We start from the raw sequence: 24,469 nt of genomic DNA, 5'->3' as shown, positions 1-24,469 counted from the left end.
TTTGGTTTTTGCACACCATTTCAATTTTATCAAAATTTTCCATTTTATCTTCTGTGATTCCCTCTATCCTATGTATTCTTCCTTTTTCTAATTTTTTTTGTGATGTGACTTTTATTTTTTATTTTGAGTATTTTCCCATAGTTAACATGTTTCTTGTTCTTTCCCTCTCCCCAAACTCCCCTAACCCCCCCTTAGCCAACACACAATTCCACTGGGTTTTACATGTATCATTGATTAAGATCCAATTCCATATTATTGATAGTTGGACAAGAGTTATCGTTTAGTGTCTTCATCCCCAATAATATCCCCATCAGCCCATGTGTTCAAGCAGTTGTTTTTCCTCTGTGTTTCTCCTCCCACAGTTCTTCCTCTGAATGTGGCTAGTTTTCTTTCTCTTAAGTCCCTCAGCCTTGCTCTTTGATTCTTGCATTGCTGCTAGTAGAGAAATCCTTTATGTTTGATTGTACCACAGTGTATCAGCCTCTGTGGTGATGTGACCTTTAATATTTAGGCTATGTATCCTTTTGTAGCTTAACATATTTCTAGTATATTTTAGATAGATTTCAATTACAATGGGTTGAAATTGGTTTGTTTCTTTAAAGTTTTGATTTCATTATTTAGAAAATTAAGTAAGGCTGGGTTTTTTCTTTTGGGTCTTCATTCTGTCTTCATTCTGAATCACTTCCTGTTTATATTCCTTTATTTTAAAAAATTCTTTATGTTCATTGTTTTATTATGAATCAATAGCTCTATTACCTCAGAAGTATTTAATCTTATTTGTGTCGTGTATCCCTATGGCAATATGGTAAAACCTGTAGAGCCCTTCTCAGAATGTTTTTTTTTAGCATAAAATAGAATATACTTAGGATTATAGCGGAAACCAATTTTATTGAAATAAATTTATTAAAATATTTTTATTTTATCTAATATAGTATTACATATAATAACACATTTTCACATAAGTTTTCCAAAGTTATATAATCCAAATTGTCCCACTCCCTCTCTTTCCTTCCCCATCCTGGAGCTGGCAAGAACTTTGATCTGGGTATTACATGTATTATGCAAATGCATATTTCTATATTGTTCATTTTAATAAATGGTCATATGTGATAATTAGATTAAGTCTACACTGCCCGTCTTTAGATTTAATCACCAAAGGTGAGAGCACCTTCCAATTCTGGGAGGTCCTAACCTATGTGTGCTAGAGTGAGTAACGAATCAGAATCAACTGACCGCCCCCTACGCTTTCTCATAGAAAGCATCTATTGTGATTGGATACACAGGCTAGGGGAAAGGCACTGGAAATGACCCCTTTAAAAGAGGGAGTTGAGTGAGTGAGAGTTCTTCTGGTTTGGTGAAGGGGACCTGAGGGAGCTTTGCTGATTCGTGACTGAGACTGTTCCATGTGGTGAGTTTAAAGACTGAATCTTCCTGAACTTCTATTAAGAAATTTCCTTTTATAGACTCTGTGAATGAAGTTTGCTCCATTCACCTCCAGGCCTCAGGCCCTTTAACCCTCTGCTGAGGGTTAAGATCTACCTGGATTAATTAGTGAGATAGATTCTTATTTTCTTCCTCTCTCTTCTCTCATGTAAATAAACTTCCATAAAAGTCAATTTTGATTTGAGATTATTCTTAATTGAGGATTGATAATAATTCAGTCCTGTGGTGACCATCTTTAATATATTGAACCCATAAAACTCCTTTTTCACCCTTACACATATAAAATCACTTATTTCACTCTGTATCGGTTCATGTAGGTCTTTCCAGCTCTTTTTAAAATAATCATGTTCATTTCTTCCTTTTTTTTTTTAAATTTTAAATTTAATTAAAACATTTTTTTCCCATGGTTACATGATTCATGTTGTCTCCCTCCCTTCCCTTCACCCTTCCCAGAGTTGACAAGCAATTCCACTGGGTTATACATACATTATCACTCAAAACATATTTCCTTATTATTTATTTTGTAATAGAGTAATAATTTAAAACCAAAGCCACAAATCATTTACTCATATGAAGAAGTGATAAATCATGTTTTCTTCTGGATTTCTACTTCCACAGTTCTTTTTCTAGATATGGATAGCATTATTTCTCATAAGTTCCTCAGAATTTTCCTGGATCATTGCATTGCTATTAGTAGCAAGTCAATTACATTTGATTGCCCCACAATGTTTCAGTTATTATGCACAATGTTCTCCTGGTTCTGCTCATTTCACTCTGCATCAATTTATGTAGGTCTTTCCAGGTCTTATAGAACTCCATCAATTCATCATTCCTTATAGCACAATAGTATTCTGTCATCATATACCACAATTTGTTTAGCCATTCCCCAGTTCGTGGACATTCCTTCAATTTCCAATGCTTTGCCACCACAAAAAGAATAGCTATAAATACTTTTGTACAAGTAGATCCTTTCCTCTCTCTCTCTTTTTTTTAATCTCTTTGGGATACTACTGGATCAAAGGATATGTATTGTTTTTTAGCCCTTTCAGCATAGTTCCAAATTGCCCTCCAAAATGGATGGACCATTTCCCAACTTCACCAGCAATGCGTTAGTCTTATTCAATTATTTTAAAAAAATATTCATAGACCCTAGGATAAAGACTCCTGAATTATATTCATATGCCAGTTTGTTGAAAATTTTGCCAAATAATAGAATCCTAATTTATTTATAGAATTTTTGTATAAGAAGGTCTTTTTTCCCCCATTAGTAACCTCCTTGGGATATAATTCTAGCAATTGGGCCATTGGGTCAAATTGCTAGCTATATTTTTGTGATATTTTGCATAATTCCATATTGCTTTCCAGAAAGGTTAGACCTATTACCAATTCACTTGTAGTCTAATAGAGCTCTTGCTTTACCAAAGTTATATTCAATTCTGTCACCTTTTTATTACTGTCTTTGAAAGGTTGTTAAATAGAATTTCACTTTTTAAAACATTTGCATTTCTGATCGATACTTTTTTTAATTTCATTCAAGACTTATATATTTATATTCTTTGACTACTTATCAGTTGGAGAATGGCTGTTGTTGGCATACATTTATATATTCAGAAAAAATTTTGGGGAAAATTGTATTGTTTGGCAAAAATTTGGAAAATACTGAAATCTTCTAACATAATTCTAAATGGATCCATGTTTAAAACTTTTTAAAATAGAGAATAAGCAGTTTTATATCTTTCACAGATATGGGGATGAGATAAATCCTTAAGCTATGATTTAGAGGAAATTTTAAGAGAGAAAATGAACTTGATCAGATAAGAATACAACCATTTTTGTATAACTAAAAGTAGTATATCTAGATTAACGAGGAAAGAAAGTAACTGGGGAAAATGTGCATTAAACACTTCAAATAAAAATCTGATACTTATGTTAATAGGGAATTGACAAATCTTTTCTTTTAAGTGCATTTTTTACTTTCCTAGAGAATTCTTGCTTGTGTGTTTGTATATGTATGTATTTTATTTTTCATTTCATTTTTATTTTTTCTCCATTATATGTAACCACATTTAAAATTCAATTTTTGCAAATTTGGATTCAAAATTCCTCCTTTCCTTTCCCCCCTCTTTCAGAAGGCAAGCAATTTGATGTGTGGAGTTATGGAAAACATTTCTATATTAGCCATGTTGCAAAAGAAAATGTAGGCTGGAAAATCTAAAAATAACTAAAAGAAAGCCAGAAATAAGCATGCTTCAGTATACATTCTTTTTTCTATGGAAGTGGATAGCAGTTTTTATCATAAGTCCTTTAGAATTGTCCTAGATTGTTGCATTGCTGGGAATAGCTAAGTCATTCATAATTCATCATCCTACAATATTGCTGTTACTATGTATAATGATCTTCTGGTTCTGCTCACTTCTCTTTGCATCAGTTCATATAAGGCTTTCCAGGTTTTTCCAAAACCATCCTGCTCATTATTTCTTAGAGCATGTTAGTGTTCTTTAACGTTACTATACTATAACTTGTTTAGCTATTCTCCAGTTGATGGGCATCCCCTCAATTTCCAAATCTTTGCCACTACAAAAAGAGTTCCTCTAAATATTTTTGTGTATATTTCTTTTTCTTTGATCTCTTTAGGGTACAGACCTAGTTGTTAGTATTTCTGGGTCAAAGAGTACATGGTTTGATAGTCCTTTGGGCATAGTTCCTGATTGATCTAATGAATGATTGGATCAGTTCAATGGTATATGTTTTGAATATTATATCTTTTAAATAATGTTCATAATTTTAATTTTTTTAAATAATTTTTTTTCTTTTGACTTAGGTATCCAGCTCATATACAGGAAATTGACTATGAAGAAGGGCAAGTACTCATCCATTTCAAACGCTGGAACCATCGTTATGATGAATGGTTCTGCTGGGACAGTCCTTATTTACGTCCATTAGAGAAAATACAATTAAGAAAAGAAGGGTTACATGATGAAGAAGGATCTTTTGTGAGTAGAAAATTACGTATTTTGTGAACTTTCATTTCTGCCACATGCTGATTTCCAACAAGTTGGCAATATATGTTGACTCCTGAACAACTAGTCCAAATATTGTGCTAAAGGCACAATATCGCCTTATTTCTCTTATTACAAGGACAAGATGTTTGATCCTGAGAGTGCTGAGACATTTTTCCCTAGATCAAATGTGGTGGTTGACAAAATATATCAGGTGGCCATTTGAATTTCATGCCATGGAATGTAGTTTTTTATGTGATTTTTCCGTGTTTACATGATTTATTATTTTTTTCTGCCCCTCCTCCCAGTTTGGACAATTCCATTAGGTTTACAAATGTTATCACTTGATACCTATTTCCATAGTATTCATTTTTGCAATAGAGCAATCTTTTAAAACCAAACCTTCAAATCCTATACCCATATAAACAAGTGACAAGTCATATGTTTTTCTTCTGTGTTTCTGCTCTGTGGAACATAGTTTCTAAAAAAAATTTTAAACATACTTTTGGTTCTGTGATATTAGGGAGGAATGCCCTAAGTGTGTTACTTCTATAGACAATTCTCAAAACCAATTTTGGACAAAACTTCATTTGGCTACTTGATCTGAGACTCCTGTCATGAGTTCAAACTGATACCAGAAGTTATTGATTTTTGCCTCTTTACTATTTTCTTTTTAATTTCCCATAGAAAGGATAATGAGAAGTGAAATGACCATAAAGGAAAAGGCACTTATTTTCTCCCTAATATGTATTTTAAAATCGCTAACATTTTAATAATGCTTTCAATTTTCAAATGCCTTTAAGGTTCTTCATTTCATGTGATTGAGATCACATTTTTAGGAAGCAGGTATTATTTATATTTTAGAAAAAGAAACTGAAGTTCTGAAATGTTATAACTTGCCTCAGGATGACATAGTTAATGACAAAGCAAGGACAAAATTCAGGCCTCTAGATTCTTGGGCCCTTGTTCTTTTTTTTTTTTTTCTTTTTTCTTTTAAACCCTTAACTTCTGTGTATTTGACTTATAGGTGGAAGACTGGTAAGGGTAGGCAATGGGGGTCAAGTGACTTGCCCAGGGTCACACAGCTGGGAAGTGTCTGAGGCCAGATTTGAACCTAGGACCTCCCGTCTCTAGGCCTGGCTCTCAATCCACTGAGCTACCCAGCTGCCCCCGGGCCCTTGTTCTTTTGCTGAAGACTTATTTGTACTATCATTTATTCATTCATTAGTCATTTATTAAGTGCCTATTATGTAAAAGTTCCTTTTCTAAACTGATTTAGGATGATTATCAAACTTTGTGTAGATTTGTATTGACTGTATTCATATTTCTAAATTCTGTCCAATGCATAGATCTATACAGAAAAAAATTGATAACAGTTTGGAACTATTATTACAGTAATTCATAATAATATTTCAAAAGTCCTAATAATTATTATTATTTTATTAGCAGCAATAAAAACAATGATGATAAACTTTGAAGTAGTAAGTTGTCCATGATAGTAGTAATATTTTGGTGAGTTAGCTTTGACTTTTGTTTCTAGCTCTATTTCTGACTGTAGGCAAAGAATTTGCACCTTCTATATCGTCAGTTGAATATGGCAATTAAAATTTCTGATCCTTCTCTAACTTAAAAGGAGGTTTTAAGAATTTATAAGAGCCCATACAGCTTTAATTTTGAAAGGGACTAAAGTCTTATAATTTTAGAGATTATGCTACTGAGGACTAGAGAGATAACTTAACTGGAATCAGAATCACATAGACTAGGGTCAGAATCCAGAACTGGTATCTAAACCCACAACCTCTAAATGCAAAATTATTCCTTTGGAGAAAAGGTAGTTTATAAATGGTAATTCTGTTAATGCTGTTTCTCTAAAGTTGAAATAAATTGATTGTCTTGAAGTTTTTAGACACATTTTTAAAAATTGAAATTAGAAGTGTAAAGTGATTATTTTCAAGCACTTAATCTATATTGTTGAAATGCTACATATTAATTGGTTTTGCTGTTAACGATCTCTTATTTTGTAGGAATTTCATATAAATGAACAGGTACTTGCTTGCTGGTCAGATTGTCGGTTTTACCCAGCCAAAGTTACTGCTGTTAACAAGGATGGTAAGGCATTATTATTTGTTTTGCTGGTATGCTTCTTTTAGATGTAAGGTAATTAAAAAAGAATAGAAATGGATTGGGGATTCTCAGCAAACATTTACTTCAAAGATATCTCCTTTCCCATCTACAAAATACAGGTGAATGAAAGGAAAGTGTGATCAATCTAAAGTCCTTTACCTCAGGTTAGGGAGTAGCATGCACCTATTATTGTATTTTGTTTTCTACTTGCCCCTTGGGTAAATTTTCACTCTCAGTGTGCTAGGTCTTGTACAGAACAAACAAGAAAGATTTCTTGGATTTCACAAAGTATTCACTGAGTTTTTTTTGTCTTTTAGTTTTAAATTTTCTTTTTTTTTTTTTTTTTACTGTATGACAGATGTTTGAGAGATAGGCATTAATTTAGCATTATCAGCATTATTGGAGTAGAACTAAGAGAAAGATTGGATTTGTGTGAAAAATGGGAATAGTGGTGCCAAAAAACAATTGATGGAACAGGATAAGGGAGGAGAAATTAGGTAGGGATACTAGCACAGAGATACTAAAACTCTTGGCCTCAAGAGGCAGGCAAAACTCTTTAGTACATCAGATCAAAACGTAATTTGGAAATGTTTAACAAATACAGTACAACACAGGTCGTGTTAATCTGTGGTTTTCTAAGTCATATGTCTAGGTCAGTTTCTTTTTGAGTTTGACATATCAGTCTAACATCATTAAATCCAGTTGGTGAGTAGTCTATGGATCTGACCCAGTGGACACTATAATTTACATTTATGATGGCTTATACTAGGAAAAACTAGGAAAACTGGGATGTTAAGGATGGCATTCTGTAGTTCATTTTCTGGTGACTTTCAAAATTTTCTAGGTTGGCTAATCAGGAGTTTGATCCAGAAGTGCAAAATTAAGTTATTATGATCAATTTGATGTTTAAAACTCAATTTAAACTCAGGCATGAGAGATGGATGAGGTGGTTATAATGTTTAAATGGGAAATTGATACATTTCCCTAGGTAATCAAAATAATTGCAGGATGCTGAAAACAGTTCCGATCTATAAGCAAGATACCTGGATTCTAGACCTCAATGTCTCATTAACTCATGATCTGAGGCAAATGAGTTCTCCTAAATTCTCCCTTTTTTGCTATTTCCTTCTGTAAAATGAGGGGATTGAACTGGATAATCTCTACTACCCCTTCAACCAATCACCAGATATCTTATTAAACACTTATTATGTGTTAGGTCCAAAAAAAGTTCCTGCCCCTAAAGGTTCTTAAATCACTGGGACAGATAACATGTTCATAAATAAATATATTTAAAGAGGGAAGACATGAAAATTTGAAGATAATCAAAGTCTTCATGTAAAATGTGGCCCTGCCAACTCTAATAATCACTAGTTCTGTAGTATGCTATGTGGGCCAGGTCTTCCTTTTCCTCAGAGAAATAGGACTTCACCAAATAGCTTTAATAGTAGCTCTTGAATTGTATAGTTCATTAGAAACCAAGGACAGTTATTGTACTATCCTTGTTTTGAAATAGGCCTTAGGATCACAAAATTAGAGCTGGAAGGGACCTTAATAGGACATTTGGTATAATTCCCTCATTTTTCAGATGAGGAAAGTGATACACATAGTAGTTAAGTAACTATTAAATGACTTGCCTGGGGTCACAGTTAATAATGTCTTTCTGATTCCATAGCCAGTACTCTATCACATTGCTTCTTCTGGTTTTGATGGACAATTGGAGCCAACTTCATTTTTAAAATTTTTACCTTAAAAAAACAATCCAAACATGTTTTTATTATTTTCTGTGTGGATCACATTAATCATTCTGAATCCTTCCTTCATTTTATATTTAAAAAGACAAACTTATCTAAGTTAGACAGATTATACATTCTTTAATCTAGTCTCCATTATTAAGAATCCTTTCCCTTTTCTTTTAATTATGTTTCTGGGGCAGTTTCACACTTAACAGAATTATGTTTTTACTAATGAAATTTGGATTCTAATTAGCTTTAGTATTAATTAATATGACTTTGGGCCAAGACACTGTGAACCTCAGTTTTTCCTTTTGTAATATCAGGAGTTTGCACTAGATGACTTCTAAGGTCAACTCTAGTCTTACCACAGTGATTTTTTTAAAAAACCCTTACCTTCCATCTTAGAATTAGTACTGTGTGTTGGTTCCAAGTCAGAAGGGTAGTAAGGACTAGGCAATGGGGGTCAAGTGACTTGCCCAGGGTAACACAGCTAGGAAGTGTCTGAGGTCAGATTTGAACCGAGGACCTCCTGTCTCTAGGCCTGGCTCTCATTCCACTGAGCCCATCCAGCTGCCTCAACTCTAGGGGATCCTTGAGGTCAAAACTATTTTCATAATACTGCTGTTACATGTTTTAAACTTTTAATATGGTAAATACTGATAGATATAACACAAATAAATTAAAGCTCTATAGGTTCTCAGTAATATTTAAGAATATAGAAGAATCCTGAGACCAAAAAGTTTAAAGCCTGCTCCTCCATATGCCTAAAGGGGTAGTTCAGAAAACATTTTCTGATGGTGATGATTCTTATTGTTAATATTAATTCATTTGAACTCATTACAGTGTATGCTACTATAAAATTAGTCATTTTGCTTTGTTTTTGTAAGTTCTTTTTCTGCCAAATAGATTTCCTTTAGGTAAGTGGTAACACAAATAGAGGAGACATTTGCCTTAGAATAGGCTTTTACTAAGTGCTGTTGTTTGGAATCCTTAAATTCATTAGGATCCTTCTTAGTGGATAAGGTAGAGGATGTCTCAGTAATAAGGTTTAGGAATTACTGGAAGATGAATAGTCTTTTTTTTTTTTTTTTTTTTTTTTTAACCTCACTTTCTGTCTTAGTATCAGTTCTAAAACAGAAGAGCAGGAAGGGCTAGGCAAAGGGTGGTTGCCTAGGATTGTACAGCTAGGAAAAGTCTGGGTCATCTAAACTCCAGGCATGCTGCTCTATCCACTATGCTACTCAGTTTTTTAGTTTGTCTTTTTAAATTGATTGTGACTTAACAAATACAGTAGCTGGGAATTAAGAAGCATGAATGTGATTTTGGGGAACATATCTAGAGATGTTATTAATAGTTTTGGGCCTTTGATGTCAAGAGAGATACTGTTTAACATTTAGTCTTGTGAAGTAGTTGCTTTATCTGACTTAGATAATGACTATTTAGATGTCCTATTAAAAAATTTTTTTTTGATCAATTCCATTCTGTGAAACTGTAGTTTGTTAATTTGGAGAAGTCATTTTATAACTAGTTCATTTAATTCATACTAAACTTTGAAGTAGGTCAGTGATTATCTGGGGGTCATCTTACTGTTACTGATTTAGACATTGTGCCACTGTGTCTGAGGTTCCTCTGTCACATAGATCTGTGAAAGTGGGGGAAAAATGTTTTTTTATGATAAAGTTACTATTTAAATAATAATCAGAAGTAGTCAGTTCTGGCAGTATCTGGAGGGAGAAGGTAAGATGTGGTACAGAGAATCCCAAAATCATCTGAATTTGTTTTTGCTTCACTTCCTAAGTTTATGGAGGAAATTTAACCTAGTATTAAAGGAAATTGGTATGGGACAGTTGGGTGGTGCAGTGGGATAGAGTCCTGGGTCTGAAATAAGAAGGGCCTGAGTTCAAATATAACCTGACCCTTAAGCTGTGTGACCATGGGCAAGTTGCTTAACCCTATTTACCTCAGTTTCTTCATCTATAAAATGAGTTAGAGAAGTAAATGGCAAACCACCCCAGTAACTTTGCTCCAAATGGGGTAACAAGGATTTGAACACAACTGAAGAACAACAAAAGAAATTGGTACTGAGGTATACATTAGTTGGTGGGATGAAGCTGAGGAATTTGTGTGATAGATTGGAGGGCCAGTAGAAAACTAGACTTTGACAGAATCATCCACTGAAAGGATAAGTCATTCTTGGAAAATCTAGTTTTCTTTAGCTATCTTATCTTGAAAAATGCACAAAAGCTTTATAGGTTCAATTTTTTTGAAATAGGAAGATAAACAACTTTGTTGTACTATGTAGCTTTATAATCAAGTTTAAATCTCTCTTCTAAGGAGTAGTGGGTTAATTTCATGGACTCCCCATTCTTGGTGTCTTCTTACCCTTTTGTGAAAAGTGGGAATATCACTGGGCCAAGGATGAAAATACTGAACTTTAAAAATTAAGACAAAAAGAGTTTGAGTAATAGATCTAATACTTTAATTTTCATATTTCTAAAATTGATTAATAACATTTATACAACACCTTATAGGGTTGTTTTGAGAAAACCATTAACTAAGTGAGAGTTGCTGTTATTGTCTTCCTCACAGGATATTGTAGAAATGTGACCTGAGGTTATTTTTTAAATTTCCAAGTAGCTTTGTTACATTTTGGATAACTAGATAGGTGCTTTCCAGGGCCCTTAGATCAGGAAACCTTATGTGGATGCTCCCTGACCCCTTTGTTTCTACTGTTAGACCCCTCTTCACAGGTGACAGGAAGGGAGTATGGTTGCCAGTTGTTCTGCCACCTGCACAGTTCAGCACTCTCCTGTTCCTAATTCAGTAAATATTAATAGGTGCCTGCTATGTGCAGCCCCAGTGCTGGGCACTGTGCCAGTCAGAAGACTCTGGGGAAATCTCAAATAGCTGTTTATCTGGTGCTACATCATCTGTGGCACTAGAGACACACTGGGGCCTCTTGTAGTAGCTTGATAGGTCTGGTTTCTTACTAAGCAATTTTTCCACTTTCTACTTATTCATTTGATTATATATTTGGAAATAGAATGGTTGAAACTATTAATACTGCCTTGCAAATGGACAAAAGATTAACTCCTACAGTATTAAGATCCTCATAAATAGGCAAAGAATTTTGGAGCTAGCACTGGCTCCTCTTCTTATCTGGTAACAGGAGGCAATACAGGGGCAAGGATAATTCACATTAAAGGAAAAGAGAAGACAACCCTGTATAAAAGGTAGGATAAAGTGTGTATTTTTTAATTTTTACTTTGAATATTTTCCCATAGTTACATATTTCATATTCTTTCCCTCTCCCCCAAACCCCGCTAACCCTTCTTAGCTGATGCATAATTCCACTGGGTTTTACATGTATCATTAATCAAGACCTAATTTGATATTATTGATAGTTGGACTAGAGTTATCGTTTAGTGCCTACATCCCTAATAATATACCCATCAGCCCATGTGTTCAAGCAGTTGTTTTTCTTCTGTGTTTCTCCTCCCACAGTTCTTCCTCTGAATGTGGCTAGCATTCTTTCTCATAACTCCCTCAGCCTTGCTCTGAATCCTTGCATTGCTGCTAGTAGAGAAGTCCATTACATTCGATTTTATCACAGTATATATCAGTCTCTGTGTATGATGTTCTCCTGGATCTGCTCCTTTCACTCTGCATCAGTTCGTGGAGGTCATTCCAGTTCACATGGAATTCTTCCAGTTCTTTGTTCCTTTGAGCACAATAGTATTCCATCACCAACATATATCACAATTTGTTCAGACATTCCCCAATCCAAGGACATTCTCTCATTTTCCAATTTTTTGCCACCACAAAGAGTGTAGCTATAAATATTTTTTTTTGTACAAGTCTTTTTCCTTATTATCTCTTTGGGGTATAATCCAAACAGTGCTATGGCTGGATCAAAAGGCTTTTAAAGCCCTTTGGGCATAGTTCCAAATTGCTATCCAGAATGGTTGGATCAATTCACAACTCCACCAGCAGTGCATTAATGTCCCAATTTTGCCATATCCCCTCCAACATTCATTACTCTCCCTTGTCATTTTAGCCAATCTGCTAGGTGTGAGGTGATACCTCAGAGTTGTTTTGATTTGCTTTTCTCCAATTATTACAGATTTAGAACACTTTCTCAGGTGCTTATTGATAGTTCTGATTTCTTTATCTGAAAATTGCCTATTCATGTTCCTTGCCCACTTTTCGATTGAGGATGGCTTGATTTTTTTATACAATTGATTTAGCTCCTTGTATGTTTGAGTATTTAGATCTTTGTCTGAGTTTTTTGTTTTAAATATTTTTTCCTAATTTGTTGCTTCCCTACTAATTTTGGTTGCATTGGTTCTGTCTGTACAAAACCTTTCTAGTTTAATGTAGTCAAAATTATTTATTTTACATTTTGTAATTTTTTCTAGTTCTTGCTTCGTTTTAAAATCTTTCCCTTCCCATAGATCTGACAAATATACTATTCTGTGATTAACCAATTTGCCTATAGTTTCCTTGTTTATATTCATGTCATTCACCCATTCTGAGTTTATCTTGGTATAGAGTGTGAGATGTTGATCTAGGCTCAATCTCCCATATTGTTTTCTAATTTTCCCAGCAGTTTTTATCAAATAGTGGGTTTTTGTCCCAAAAGCTGGGTTCTTTGGGTTTATCGAAGACTGTCTTGCTGAGGTCGCTTACCCCTAGTCTATTCCACTGATCTTCCCTTTTGTTTTTTCGCCAGTACCATACTGTTTTGATGACTACTGTTTTATAGTACAGTTTAAGGTCTGGTACTGCTAGGCCACCTTTCTTCATATTTTTTTTCATTATTTCCCTTAATAGTCTTGGTCTTTTGTTCTTACCAAACCCTCGTTTATCTCTTCTGATTTCATCTGTAGGGTTAGATAGGATTTGATATCCCAGTGGATCTAGCTACTCTTCCCTCTCAAGATTAATTCTGCTGAGAGTAAGGTTTAAGTATTTCCTATTAACGCTCCCTTGCTCTCCTTCTTATAAAAGTATTCATCCTCTCCCCTTCCCATGTCCTCTTTGTGTGGTGTAGATTATCCTGTTTTTCTAATTCCTTCTAGTTTCTCTTGGTGCCATCTTCTGTTCCCCCTCTCCACTTTCCCCCCCATATCATCTGTTATGGAATGAAATTAAAATATATATATATGAAGTATATAGAGGGCTGCTAATCAATGAGACTTGTACTTGAAGGCACTGGGTTGTATCAGCTTGGTCTTCAGGCAAGGAAGACTATCTCTTCCAGACCAACTTAAGGTTCACAGAAATTGTGAGAAGCCTGGCTGAAGGTTTTATTCAGCCCCTGCTGTTATTCTAAGCTCCTTAGAGGGGAGGAATAAAGAGCCCCTCTCTTCCAGAGAACAAATCCCAGCATACAGGAAGAGGAATGCTGGCCACTTTCTGCCCAAGATGGATGCCTGGTTTAGCCCTCAAGAAATAAAAGAAAGTAATTCCTTTCCTTCTTCAGCCTTGCCCTACTAATAATGCTCAGTACAATGATTCACCAGAAGCTCTTTGTATAAAGCCAAAGGGGTTTATTATCACCAGGGGTAAGCTGAGGGAAAAGGGGTTGAGGACTGGTAACTGCTGCAAGGGGAGAAGCTGGTGTTGGGAGAGGGTCACAAAAGAGGGGCTCAGACTGAGGGAGGCCTTCTCCCTCAGTCAGGGATAATTTCACTGCCCTGAGGAAATAAGGTTCATTAGATCACTAGATAAGGGGGTGGCTTGATTTAGGTTGTCCTTCCTGCCTACAGAAGCTAATTTCCAGGAGCTCCACCCACCAAAATACCCTCCTCCCAGGGCCCAATAGGGAAATCCAGGAAATAGCAGGATGTCAAGGGAGAGGTCAAGGAAAATCAGGCAAAGCCCCCAAATGCCCCAAAAGCAAAAGGCCCCTCAGTTGGTTCTGCAGGAATATTTATACCCCCAGTCTCCAACTGGTTTTGCTGTGAGGCCAGGGTCAACATTCTATTCCTTCCAGCTGTCAGGGCTGCTACAGTTGGTTTGCAAAAGCAAAAGCGTTTGCTGCAACCTTGCATTACACGTCTTAAGACCATTTAGTACTCCAACCTCTCCTCATGACTAATTCTTCTAATTACTATAATAGTGAGTACAGTTTTTTAGAATTACACATAATATTTCTCCATATAGGAATACAAATTATTTGATCTTATTGAAGCCCTTTAAAGAATCAACTTTAAAAATAAGAGGTTTTTTTCCCCCTCTCTTTCTCATTTACCTTTTCATGTTTCTCTTGGTTTTTGTGGTTGGATATCAAACTTTCCATTTAGTCCTGGTCTTTTCTGTGCAAATATTTGGAAATCTTCTATCTTGTTGAATTCCCATACTTTCCCCTGGAAGTATATGTTCAGTTTTTGTGGGTAGGTAATCCTTGGTTGTAGACCCAATTCTCTTGCCTTTCTGAATGTCATGTTCCAAGCCTTGCGGTCTTTTAGTGTGGAGGCTGCCAGATCCTGTGTGATCCTGATTGGTGCTCCTTGATGTCTGAATTGTCTCTTTCTGGCTTCTAGTAATATTTTTTAACTTGGAAGCTATTAAATTTGGCAAGTATATTCCTGGGGGTTATCTTTTGAAGGTTTAGTGTAGAGGGAGATCTATGAATCCTTTCAATGTCTTATTTTGCCCTCCTGTTGAAGAACATCAGGGCAATTTTCTTGGATAATTTCTTGTAATATGGTGTCCAAATTTCTATTAATTTCTGATTTTTCAGGAAGACCAATGATTCTCAAATTGTCTCTTCTAGACTCGTTTTCTTGATCTGTCATCCTCTCAGTGAGATATTTCATGTTTCCTTCTATTTTGTCATTCTTTTGACTTTCATTTATTAGTTCCTGCTGTCTTGTGAGGTTATTGGTTTCTACTTGCCCAGTTCTGGTCTTTAGAGACTGGTTTTCTGCTATAATCTTTTTTTTTTTTTAAACCCTTAACTTCTGTGCATTTTGCTCTTAGGTGGAAGAGTGGTAAGGGTGGGCAATGGAGGGTCAAGTGACTTGCCCAGGGTCACACAGCTGGGAAGTGTCTGAGGCCAGATTTGAACCTAGGACCTCCCGTCTCTTGGCCTGACTTTCAATCCACTGAGCTACTTAGCTGCTCCCTGCTATAATCTTTTGATTTTCCTTTTTGGTTTGTTCTATCTGTTTTCTAGCTGTTTAATTTTGGTCTCCAATTTGCTTATCAATTCTTTTGATTTTGGGACATCTTTCTCCAATTGGGAGTTTCTGTCTTTTAAACTGTTAATTTCCTTTTGACCTATTTCCCACTTTTCTTGTCAAATCTCTTCCATCTTTCTCATGATCTCAGATTTGAACTCTTCAAGAGCTTATGACCAATTTTCATTTTGTTGGGAAGGTTTGGATATGATTTCTTGTTTGTTCTCCTCTGCTGTCTGCTCTGTTGTCTGGATGTTTTCTGTGTAAAAATTATTGAGTGTTAAAGCTTTCTTCTTGATCTTTCTCTTTGGAGGTTCTTGGGCATGGCTTGCCATTATTATTATGCTATTTATCAGTCAGAACTCTTGTTGAAGCAGGCAGGCTCTCTTGTCTATCCAGCTGTGGAGCAGTTTTTGCCTGAGTCGTAGCTCAGTGCTGCCCCTTTCAGCTTTATCCTCGTGCCCACGGTCTGTGCTCTTTAGGCTCCTGGGGTCTCAAGTCTAGCTGTTCTCAGGGTCAGGCCTCCTGGAGGTACCTTTGCTTGCTCCTCTGCCCAAGGCTCCTTTAAGAGTCTCAGGGTGCTGCTTCCACATTCAGGCACCCCTCCTCACTACGTCCCCCCCAAGGTCTGCGCCCAGGGTCTGCGCTCAAGGTCTGAGTTCAAAGTCCATGTTCTTTAGCCTCTTGGGGTCTTAAGTCTTGCTGCTTTTGTTACGATTAAAAATGATAAAGACTGATAAAATGAGGGAAATTAGTAGTTTAATTAAAGCCATGGCTGATAGAGATAAATTGACCACGCGCCTGTAAGAAATCTCTGGCGCCTCCGCCATTTTCTTCCATACCCTCCCTACTCCTCTCTCTCCCCTGGGAGCCCACTCAGGTAACAAAAAGAGACGTCTCCCGGCCGCCCTCGCTACATAGCCGAGAGAGCTTGTCTCAAGCCCAACCTCCAAATTTTAATACCTCTGAATTTTAAGCTTCCCTGTCCCCATGTCCAAATTCCGAAACTGGAAACCCATTGGATCATGGGGAATGTAATCTTAAAGTCCCCACGTGTCCACAGGAAGTTTGTAAGATACTTTTAAATGGCACCTCCCTGAATTCCAAACACACACTCTCTAGAGCAGGCCCTTGTGATCGCAGATAGCTGCCAAGAACTTAATGAATGCCCCAAGGTTGCTCTAACTCTTGTGCCCTGACTTTGGCACTGTAAGTGGTGTGTGTGGTGGGGGTTGATCAGCTCACATTTAAGTGAGAGCTGTTTCACCCCCTCATAGCATGGAAATGCCCAAATCCCATGTACCTTCAATGCTGTGCCCTATTGTGGGGTTCCTTCATTTACCTGGATTTTGTTTTTGTGTCCTTTTGAGGAGTCATGTGTAGGTGTGTTAGGAGAGGTTAAGCATGCTGCTTCTACTCTGTAGCCATCTTAACCCGGAAGTCTAAAGTTTATAGTTTGAAATTTTATTTACTTAGGTTTCAGTAAACTAGCTGGAGACCATATGATGAGGATTTAATTTTCTAGATGAAACATGGGATATTAAATTGCTATTGCATTAACTGTCACTTTGGGCCCAGTCCTTTTGGTTTGTAATCATCCTAGTTTCTTTCTCGGTAAAATGAAGGGGTTGGACTCAAAAGATTCTTAAACTGGTGTCCATGGGTTTCCAGGGAGTCCTTGGATAGATTTCAGGAGTCTGAATTTGGAGGAGGGGAATTAATTTCTTAATTCAATGTAATTTGTTTCCTATGCATGTTATTTTATATTTAAAAACATTATTCTGAAAAGAGACCTATAAGACTGCCAATGGGGTCCATAACTCAAAGTATAAGAATCTCTGACTAGATGATCCCCAAAGTTCCTTCTAGTCTTATCAATCTGCGATGAAGAAGCAACCTACTCTAGTGGAGAGAGTCTAGCACTTGGAGTCAGGAAGATTTGATAGAGAATCCTCTTGAGTACTTATTAGCTGTGTAGTTATTTAATTTCTCAGAATTTCAGTTTTTTTATCAGTTATATCTATCTCACAGGTCTGTTGTCAGGATTATGTGTGTGTGTGTGTGTGTGTGTGTGTGTCTAGTTCATTATTCCTTTGAGCACAATAGTATTCCATCACCAGCAGATACCACAATTTGTTCAGCCATTCCCTAATTGAAGGGCATACCCTCATTTTCCGGTTTTTTGTCAGTACAAAGAACTCGGCTATGAATATTTTTGTACGTGTCTTTTTCCTCATGATCTCTTTGGGGTATAAACCTAGCAGTGGTATGGATCAAAGGGCAGACAGTCTAACAAAACCCTCCTATGAAAATTGAAGGGAACTGTAATGGAGGATTGGAGGGATGTCAAGTTGAACAGGACCAAACAGGATAGGGAGACCAGGGTTTACTGCCAAGGAGCTAACTGTCAACAGGAATGGCAGTTAGGCCCAACAGTCTCTCAGCCCACCTAGGCAAGGGCCTATGGAACCAGCTGGCAAAAGGTAAAAGTTTATAACAGTTTAATTGAGGGAAACAATAATAAAGGATGGGAATTGGGATTCTTTACTTACAAGCTAAGGGCAAACCACAGGGGCAGGGGAAGGACTTGACTACACTAAACTAAGACCTAAGCCAGGCAGGGCCCAGAGAATAACAGTACTGGAGTGGGAATCCTCACAGTAGAGTCCAGAGATGTTTTCAGGATGCCAGGAACCAACTCCTCCAGAACTGATGGTCCAAAGCAGCCCAGTAGGGAGAGGAGCCTGCAAGCTGTCTACCAGATTGCAGATCACTCCCTACTCAGTGCTGTTGTGCAGGATAGATGTCCTCTGCTTCCAACCTTCACCACACTCCAAGATACATGGGAATCAGGGTGCAACTCTACAAGCTCTGAAGTCTCCCAGGGAATCAGTTACTGCTTGTAACACCCACCATGGAGTCCCTCTCAGAGAGTGCAAGCAACTTCCTGCTTCCCCATTCCATCTTGGAATTCTCCAGCCCTTCCTGCTAGGTCCACATTAACTATATATAAACTAATACCTAAATAATCCTCACAACAGAACTGAATTTTAGAAATGTTAAGCTACAAAGTTTTCATTTGTGTTATAACTTAAATTAGGTCTGATTTCACCTTGTATCTATTTTTAATATAATTTTTTAAAGATTATGTGATTAATGTTCTTTCTCTTCCCTCTTCTTTCCCCTCTCCTGGAGCTTATAAGCAATTCCACTTGGTTACACACGTATTATCCCTCAAAACCTATTTCCTTGTTATTCCTTTTTAAAAAGAGTAATCTTTTAAAACCAAAACTTCAGAGGAATTCCATGTGAACTGGAATGACCTCCAGGAATTGATGCAGAGTGAAAGGAGCAGATCTAGGAGAACATTGTACACAGAGACTGATACACTGTGATAAAATTGAATGTAATGGACTTCTCTACTAGCAGCAATGTAAGAATCCAGAGGAAACATCCAGATCAAGGTTGAGGTACTTATGAGAAAGAATACTATTCACGTCTAGAGGGAGAACTGTAGGAGGAAAAACTCAGAATAAAAACAACTGCTTGAACACATGGGCTGATGGGGATATTATTGGGGATGTAGGCACTAAACCATAACTCTAGTCCAACTGGAATTAGGTCTTGATCAATTATACATGTAAAACCCAGTGGAATTGTGCATCGGCCAAGGGAGGTTTGGGGGGCTGGGGGGAGAAGGGAAAAACATGAAATATGTAACTATGGAGAAATATTCAAAACAAAACCTCAAACAAATAAACAAACAAACAAATAAATAAATAAATAAGGTGAAAAATAAGACCAAAACTTCAAATAATATACTCATATAAACAAGTGATAAATCATGTTTTTCTTCTTCATTTATACTCCCACAATTCTTTCTTTAGATGTAGATGGCATATTTTCTCATAAGTCCCTCAGAATCGTCTTAGATCATTGCATTTGTCTTAGAGCATTGCCTTTATTAGCAAAGTCAGTTATGTTTGATTGTCCCATAGTATTTCAGTTACTGTGTACATTGTTCTCCTGGTTCTACTCATTTCACTCCTCATCAGTTCATGTAGGTCCTTCCAGTTCTCATAGAAATCAAGCGATTCACCATTCCTTATACTAGCACAATAGTATTCCATTACCATTTTATACCACAATTTGTTCAGCCATTCCCTAACTGAGGGACATGCCTTCATTTTCTAATTTTTTGCCACCACAAAAAGCGCAGCAATAAATATTTTTATACAAATAGATCATTTCCCTTTTTTTTTTTTTTTAATCTCTTTGGGATACAAACCTAGTAGAGGTATTGCTAGATCAAAGAGCATGCATTCTTTTAAAGTCCTTTGTGCATAATTCCAGATTGCCTTCTAGAATGTTGCATCATTTCACAACTCCACCAGCAATGCATTAGTGTCCCAATTTTGCCACATCTCCAACATTTATTACTTTCTTTTTTTTTAATCGAACAATGTCATTTAATTAATTAATTACATAAGGGTGTTTTTCCATGGTTACATGATTCATGTTCTTTCCCTCCTCTCTGACCCCCCCAACCCTTCCCCCTGATAGCTTTACATGTATCATTGATCAAGACCTATTTCCATATTATTGATAATTACACTAGGGCTTAGAGTCAATATACCCAGTCATATCCTCATTGAACCATGTGATTAAGCAGTTGTTTTTCTTCTGTGTTTCTACTCCTTTCTCTGGATGTGGATAGCGTTATTTCTCATAAGTCCCTCAGAGTTGTCCTGGGTCATTTCATTGCCTCTAGTAGAGAAGTCCATTACATTTTATTATACCACAGTGTATCAGTTTCTATGCATAATGTTCTTCTGGTTTTGCGCCTTTGATTCTGCATCAATGAATAACTTTTAGAAAAATTTTTCATGGTTACATGGTTCTTGTTTTTACTTTCCTCTTCACCCCCCCCCCAATATCCAACACACATTTCCACTGGTTTTAACATGTGTGATCAATCAAGACTCATTTACATATCATTGATAGTTCCATTGGTATGGTCGTTTAGTGTCTACATCCTCAACCCTGCCTGTGTCAACCCATGTGTTCAAGCGGTTGTTTTTCTTCTGTGTTTCTACTCCTGCAGTTCTTCCTCTGAATGTGGGTAGGGTTCTTTCCCATAAATCCCTCAGAATTGTCTTGGGTCATTGCATTGCTGCCAGTACAGAAGTCCATTACAATCTGTATACAGTGTTCTTCTGGTTCTGCTCCTTTTACTCTGCATCAATTCCTGGAGGTCTTTCCAGTTCACATGGAATTCCTCCAGTGTATTATTCCTTTGAGCACAATAGTATTCCATCACCAGCATATACTACAATTTGTTCAGCCATTCCCCAATTGAAGGGCATCCCTTCATTTTCCAGTTTTTTGCCACCACAAAAAGCACAGCTATGAATATTTTCGTACAAGTCTGTTTATCTATGATTTCTTTGTGGTACAAACCCAGCAATGCTATGGCTGGATCGAAGGGCAGGCAGTCTTTTAGAGCTCTTTGGGCATAGTTCCAAATTGCCATCCAGAATGGTTGGATCAGTTCACAACTCCACCAGCAATGCATTAGTGTCTCAATTTTGCCACATCTCCTCCAGCATTTATTACTTTCATTTGCCGTCATATTGGCAAGTCTCCTAGGTTTAAGGTGGTACCTCATAGTTGTTTTGATTTGCATTTCTTTAATCAGGAGGGATTTAGAACATTTTAATATGGTTATTGATAGTTTTGATTTCTTAATCTGAAAGCTGCCTATTTATTATATCCCTTGACCATTTGTCAATTGGGGAATTACTTGATTTCTTATAAATTTGTCTTTAGTTCTTTGTAGATTTGAGTAATCAGACCTTTGTCAGAGAATTTTGTTATGAAAATTTTTTTTCCAGTTTGTTCCTTCCTTTCTAATTTTGGTTGTATATATAATCAAAATTATGCATTTTCCATCTTGTATTGTTTTCTGTCTCTTGCTTGGTCCTAAATTCTTTTTTCCCCCTACAGATCTGACAGCTACACTATTCCATGTTCACCTAATTTTCTGATACTATCACTTTATATTTAAATTATATGCCCATTTTGAACTTACCTTGGCATAGGGTGTGAGATATTGATCTAAAACTAATTTTTGCCCTATTATTTCCCAATTTTCCCAGCAGTTTTTGTCAAAATGGTGTGTTTTTATCCCAAAAGCTGGGATCTTTGGGTTTATCGAATATAAGATTGCTGAAGTTATTTACCTCCAGTCTATTCCACTTATCTATCCTTCTATCTCTTAGCCAGTACCATATTGTTTCAATGATCACTGCTGTTTAGTCCATTTTAAGATCTGGTACTTCTAGACCACCATCCGTCATGTTTTTTTTATTAGTTTCCTTGATATTCTTGACCTTTTGTTATTCCATATGAATTTTAATTTTTTTCCAATTCTCTAAAATAGTTTTTTGTAGTTTTTAAAATTGTTTTTGGTAGTTTTCAGGTATCGCACTGAGTAAATAAATTAATTATATAGTATTGTCATTTTTATTATATTAGCTTATCTTTTCCATGAGCATTTAATGTTTTTCCAATTGTTTAGATCTAGTTTTATTTGTGTGAAAAGTGTTTTCTAGTTGTATTCATATAATTCTTGTGTTTGTCTTAGCAGATAGATTCACTCACTTTGTCTTTTTTTTATTCTTTTTTTTTTTTAAACCCTTAACTTCTGTATATTGGCTCCTAGGTGGAAGAGTGGTAAGGGTGGGCAATGGGGGTCAAGTGACTTGCCCAGGGTCACACAGTTAGGAAGTGTCTGAGGCAGGATTTGAACCTAGGACCTCCTGTTTTTAGGCCTGACTATCTATCCACTGAGCTACCTAGCTGCCCATCACTTTATGTCTTTTTATCTTCCCACTTCTTTTTGTCCCTTTTTTCTCTTTAACTTCTTGTTTTGATCTGCATTCAGATTCCATCAATTCTTTCTCTGGAGTTGGAGATCATTTTTCATCATAAGTCCTTCAAAATTGTCTTGGATCATTGTATTACTGAGGGTAACTAAGTCATTCATAGTTGATTATTGTACAATATTAATGTTACTGTGTATGCTACAAAACTCTCACTCTTGGGTGCTGAGAGACCTGCGTGCTCTGTGGTTGGGGAGAAGGGGTTATTTGTTAAATGCAGGTTAAAGTTAGATGATTCCCTTTGGTTCTACGGAGAGAGAGTCAGAAAAGGTAATGGGGATCTAGAATCATATAATTCTTTAAACTCATTGACAAATATTAATTTAATTGTTGGTACTTGGTGTGTGATCCTTGTTTGGTGATCTGGGTGAATTCCCTACCTACACTGATAGTCTGTTAAATACTGAAAGAACCTGAGGGAAATCTTTATTATGTTGAAATCTATTGAAGATTTCCTTAAAGACATGAAAAAGAATCCTTCATGATGAGAAGGCATGGGAACACTTTTAGTCTATATCTATATACACAAGAGATGAAATCATGAAACTTTTTTTTTAGTTAGCATATTTTCCCATTTTTTAAAAAGTTGGAATATTTCCCCAATAGAATAAAATCCCATTTTACATGATTCATGTTCTTTCCCTCTCCCCCCCCCCCCCCATAGCTGACATTCAATTCCACTGCGTTTTACATGTGTCATTGATCAAGACCTATTTCCATATTATTGATAGTTGCACTAGGGTGATCATTTAGAGTCTACATCCCCAATAATATCCCCATCAGCCCATGTTTTTAAGCAGTTGTTTTTCTTCTGTGTTTCTACTCCCACAGTTCTTCCTCTGAATGTGGATAGCTTTCTCATAAATCCCTCAGCATTGTTCTGGATCCTTGCATTGCTGCTAGTAGAGCAGTTGATTACATTTGATTATACCACAATGTATTAGTCTCTGTATACAACATTCTCCTGGTTCTGCTCCTTTCAGTCTGCATAAAGTCCTGGAGGTCATTCCAGTTCATATGGAATTCCTCCAGTTCATTATTCCTTTGAGCACAATAGTATTCCATCACCAACAGATACCACAATTTGTTCAGCCATTCCCCAATTGAAGGACATTCCCTCATTTTCCAAATTTTTGCCAAATCACCTCCAACATTCACCTCTTTCCTTTGCTGTCATGTAAGTTTATCTGCTAGGTTTGAGGTGGTACCTCAGAGTTGTTTTGATTTTTGCATTTCTCTAATTATAAGAGATTTAGAATACTTTTTCATGTGTTTGTTGATAGTTTTGATTTCTTTATCTGAAAATTGCTTATTCATGTCCCTTGCCCATTTATCAATTGGGGAATGGCTTGATTTTTTGTACAATTGATTTAGCTCCTTGTATATTTGAGTAATTAGACCTTTGTTAGAGTTTTTTGTTATAAAGATTTTTTTTTTCCCAATTTGTTGCTTCCCTTCTAATTTTGGTTGCATTGGTTTTGTTTGTAGAAAACCTTTTTAATTTAATGTGATCAAAATTATTTATTTTACATTTTGTAATTTTTTCTAACTCTTGCTTGGTTTTAAAATCTTTCCTTTCCCAAAGATCTGAGAAGTATACTCTTCTGTACTCACCTAATTTACTTATAGTTTCCTTCCTTATATTCATGTCATTCACCCATCCTGAATTTATCTTTGTATAGGATGTGAAATGTTGATTTAGACCCAATCTCTCCCAAGCTGTTTTTTTTTTTAAACCCTTAACTTCTGTGTATTGGCTCCTAGGTGGAAGAGTGGTAAGGGTGGGCAATGGGGGTCAAGTGACTTGCCCAGGGTCACACAGCTGGGAAGTGTCTGAGGCAGGATTTGAACCTAGGACCTCCCATCTCTAGGCCTGACTCTCAATCCACTGAGCTACCCAGCTGCCCCCTCCCATACTGTTTTAATAATGAAACTTTTTGAAGAAGTTTTTGCTATTCATAAGAAGCTTATTTTTTTTTATTGTTAGTAAGAATTTTTTATGATACAAAAAAATAACAAAAATTAGCGCCTGCCTTGAA

At 36.3% G+C, this 24,469-nt stretch overlaps 1 protein-coding gene across 2 annotated transcripts in view; it reads left to right on the top strand.

Moving 5' to 3' along the window:
- PHF20 (PHD finger protein 20) overlaps positions 1 to 24,469 on the top strand; it is a 127,731-nt gene that overhangs the window by 33,802 nt on the left and 69,460 nt on the right. For both annotated transcript variants that reach the window (XM_044664352.1, XM_044664351.1), the window contains exons 3-4: positions 4,265 to 4,436; positions 6,467 to 6,551. In XM_044664352.1, the coding sequence (XP_044520287.1) occupies positions 4,265 to 4,436; positions 6,467 to 6,551 (257 nt within the window). The remainder of the gene's footprint in view (positions 1 to 4,264; positions 4,437 to 6,466; positions 6,552 to 24,469) is intronic.

The sequence above is a fragment of the Gracilinanus agilis genome, chromosome 2 (genome assembly GCF_016433145.1).
Source record: "Gracilinanus agilis isolate LMUSP501 chromosome 2, AgileGrace, whole genome shotgun sequence".
NCBI classification, from domain to species: Eukaryota; Metazoa; Chordata; class Mammalia; order Didelphimorphia; family Didelphidae; genus Gracilinanus; species Gracilinanus agilis.
The sequence above is the reverse complement of the archived record's forward strand: the minus strand, read 5'-3'. Positions and strand labels throughout refer to the sequence as shown.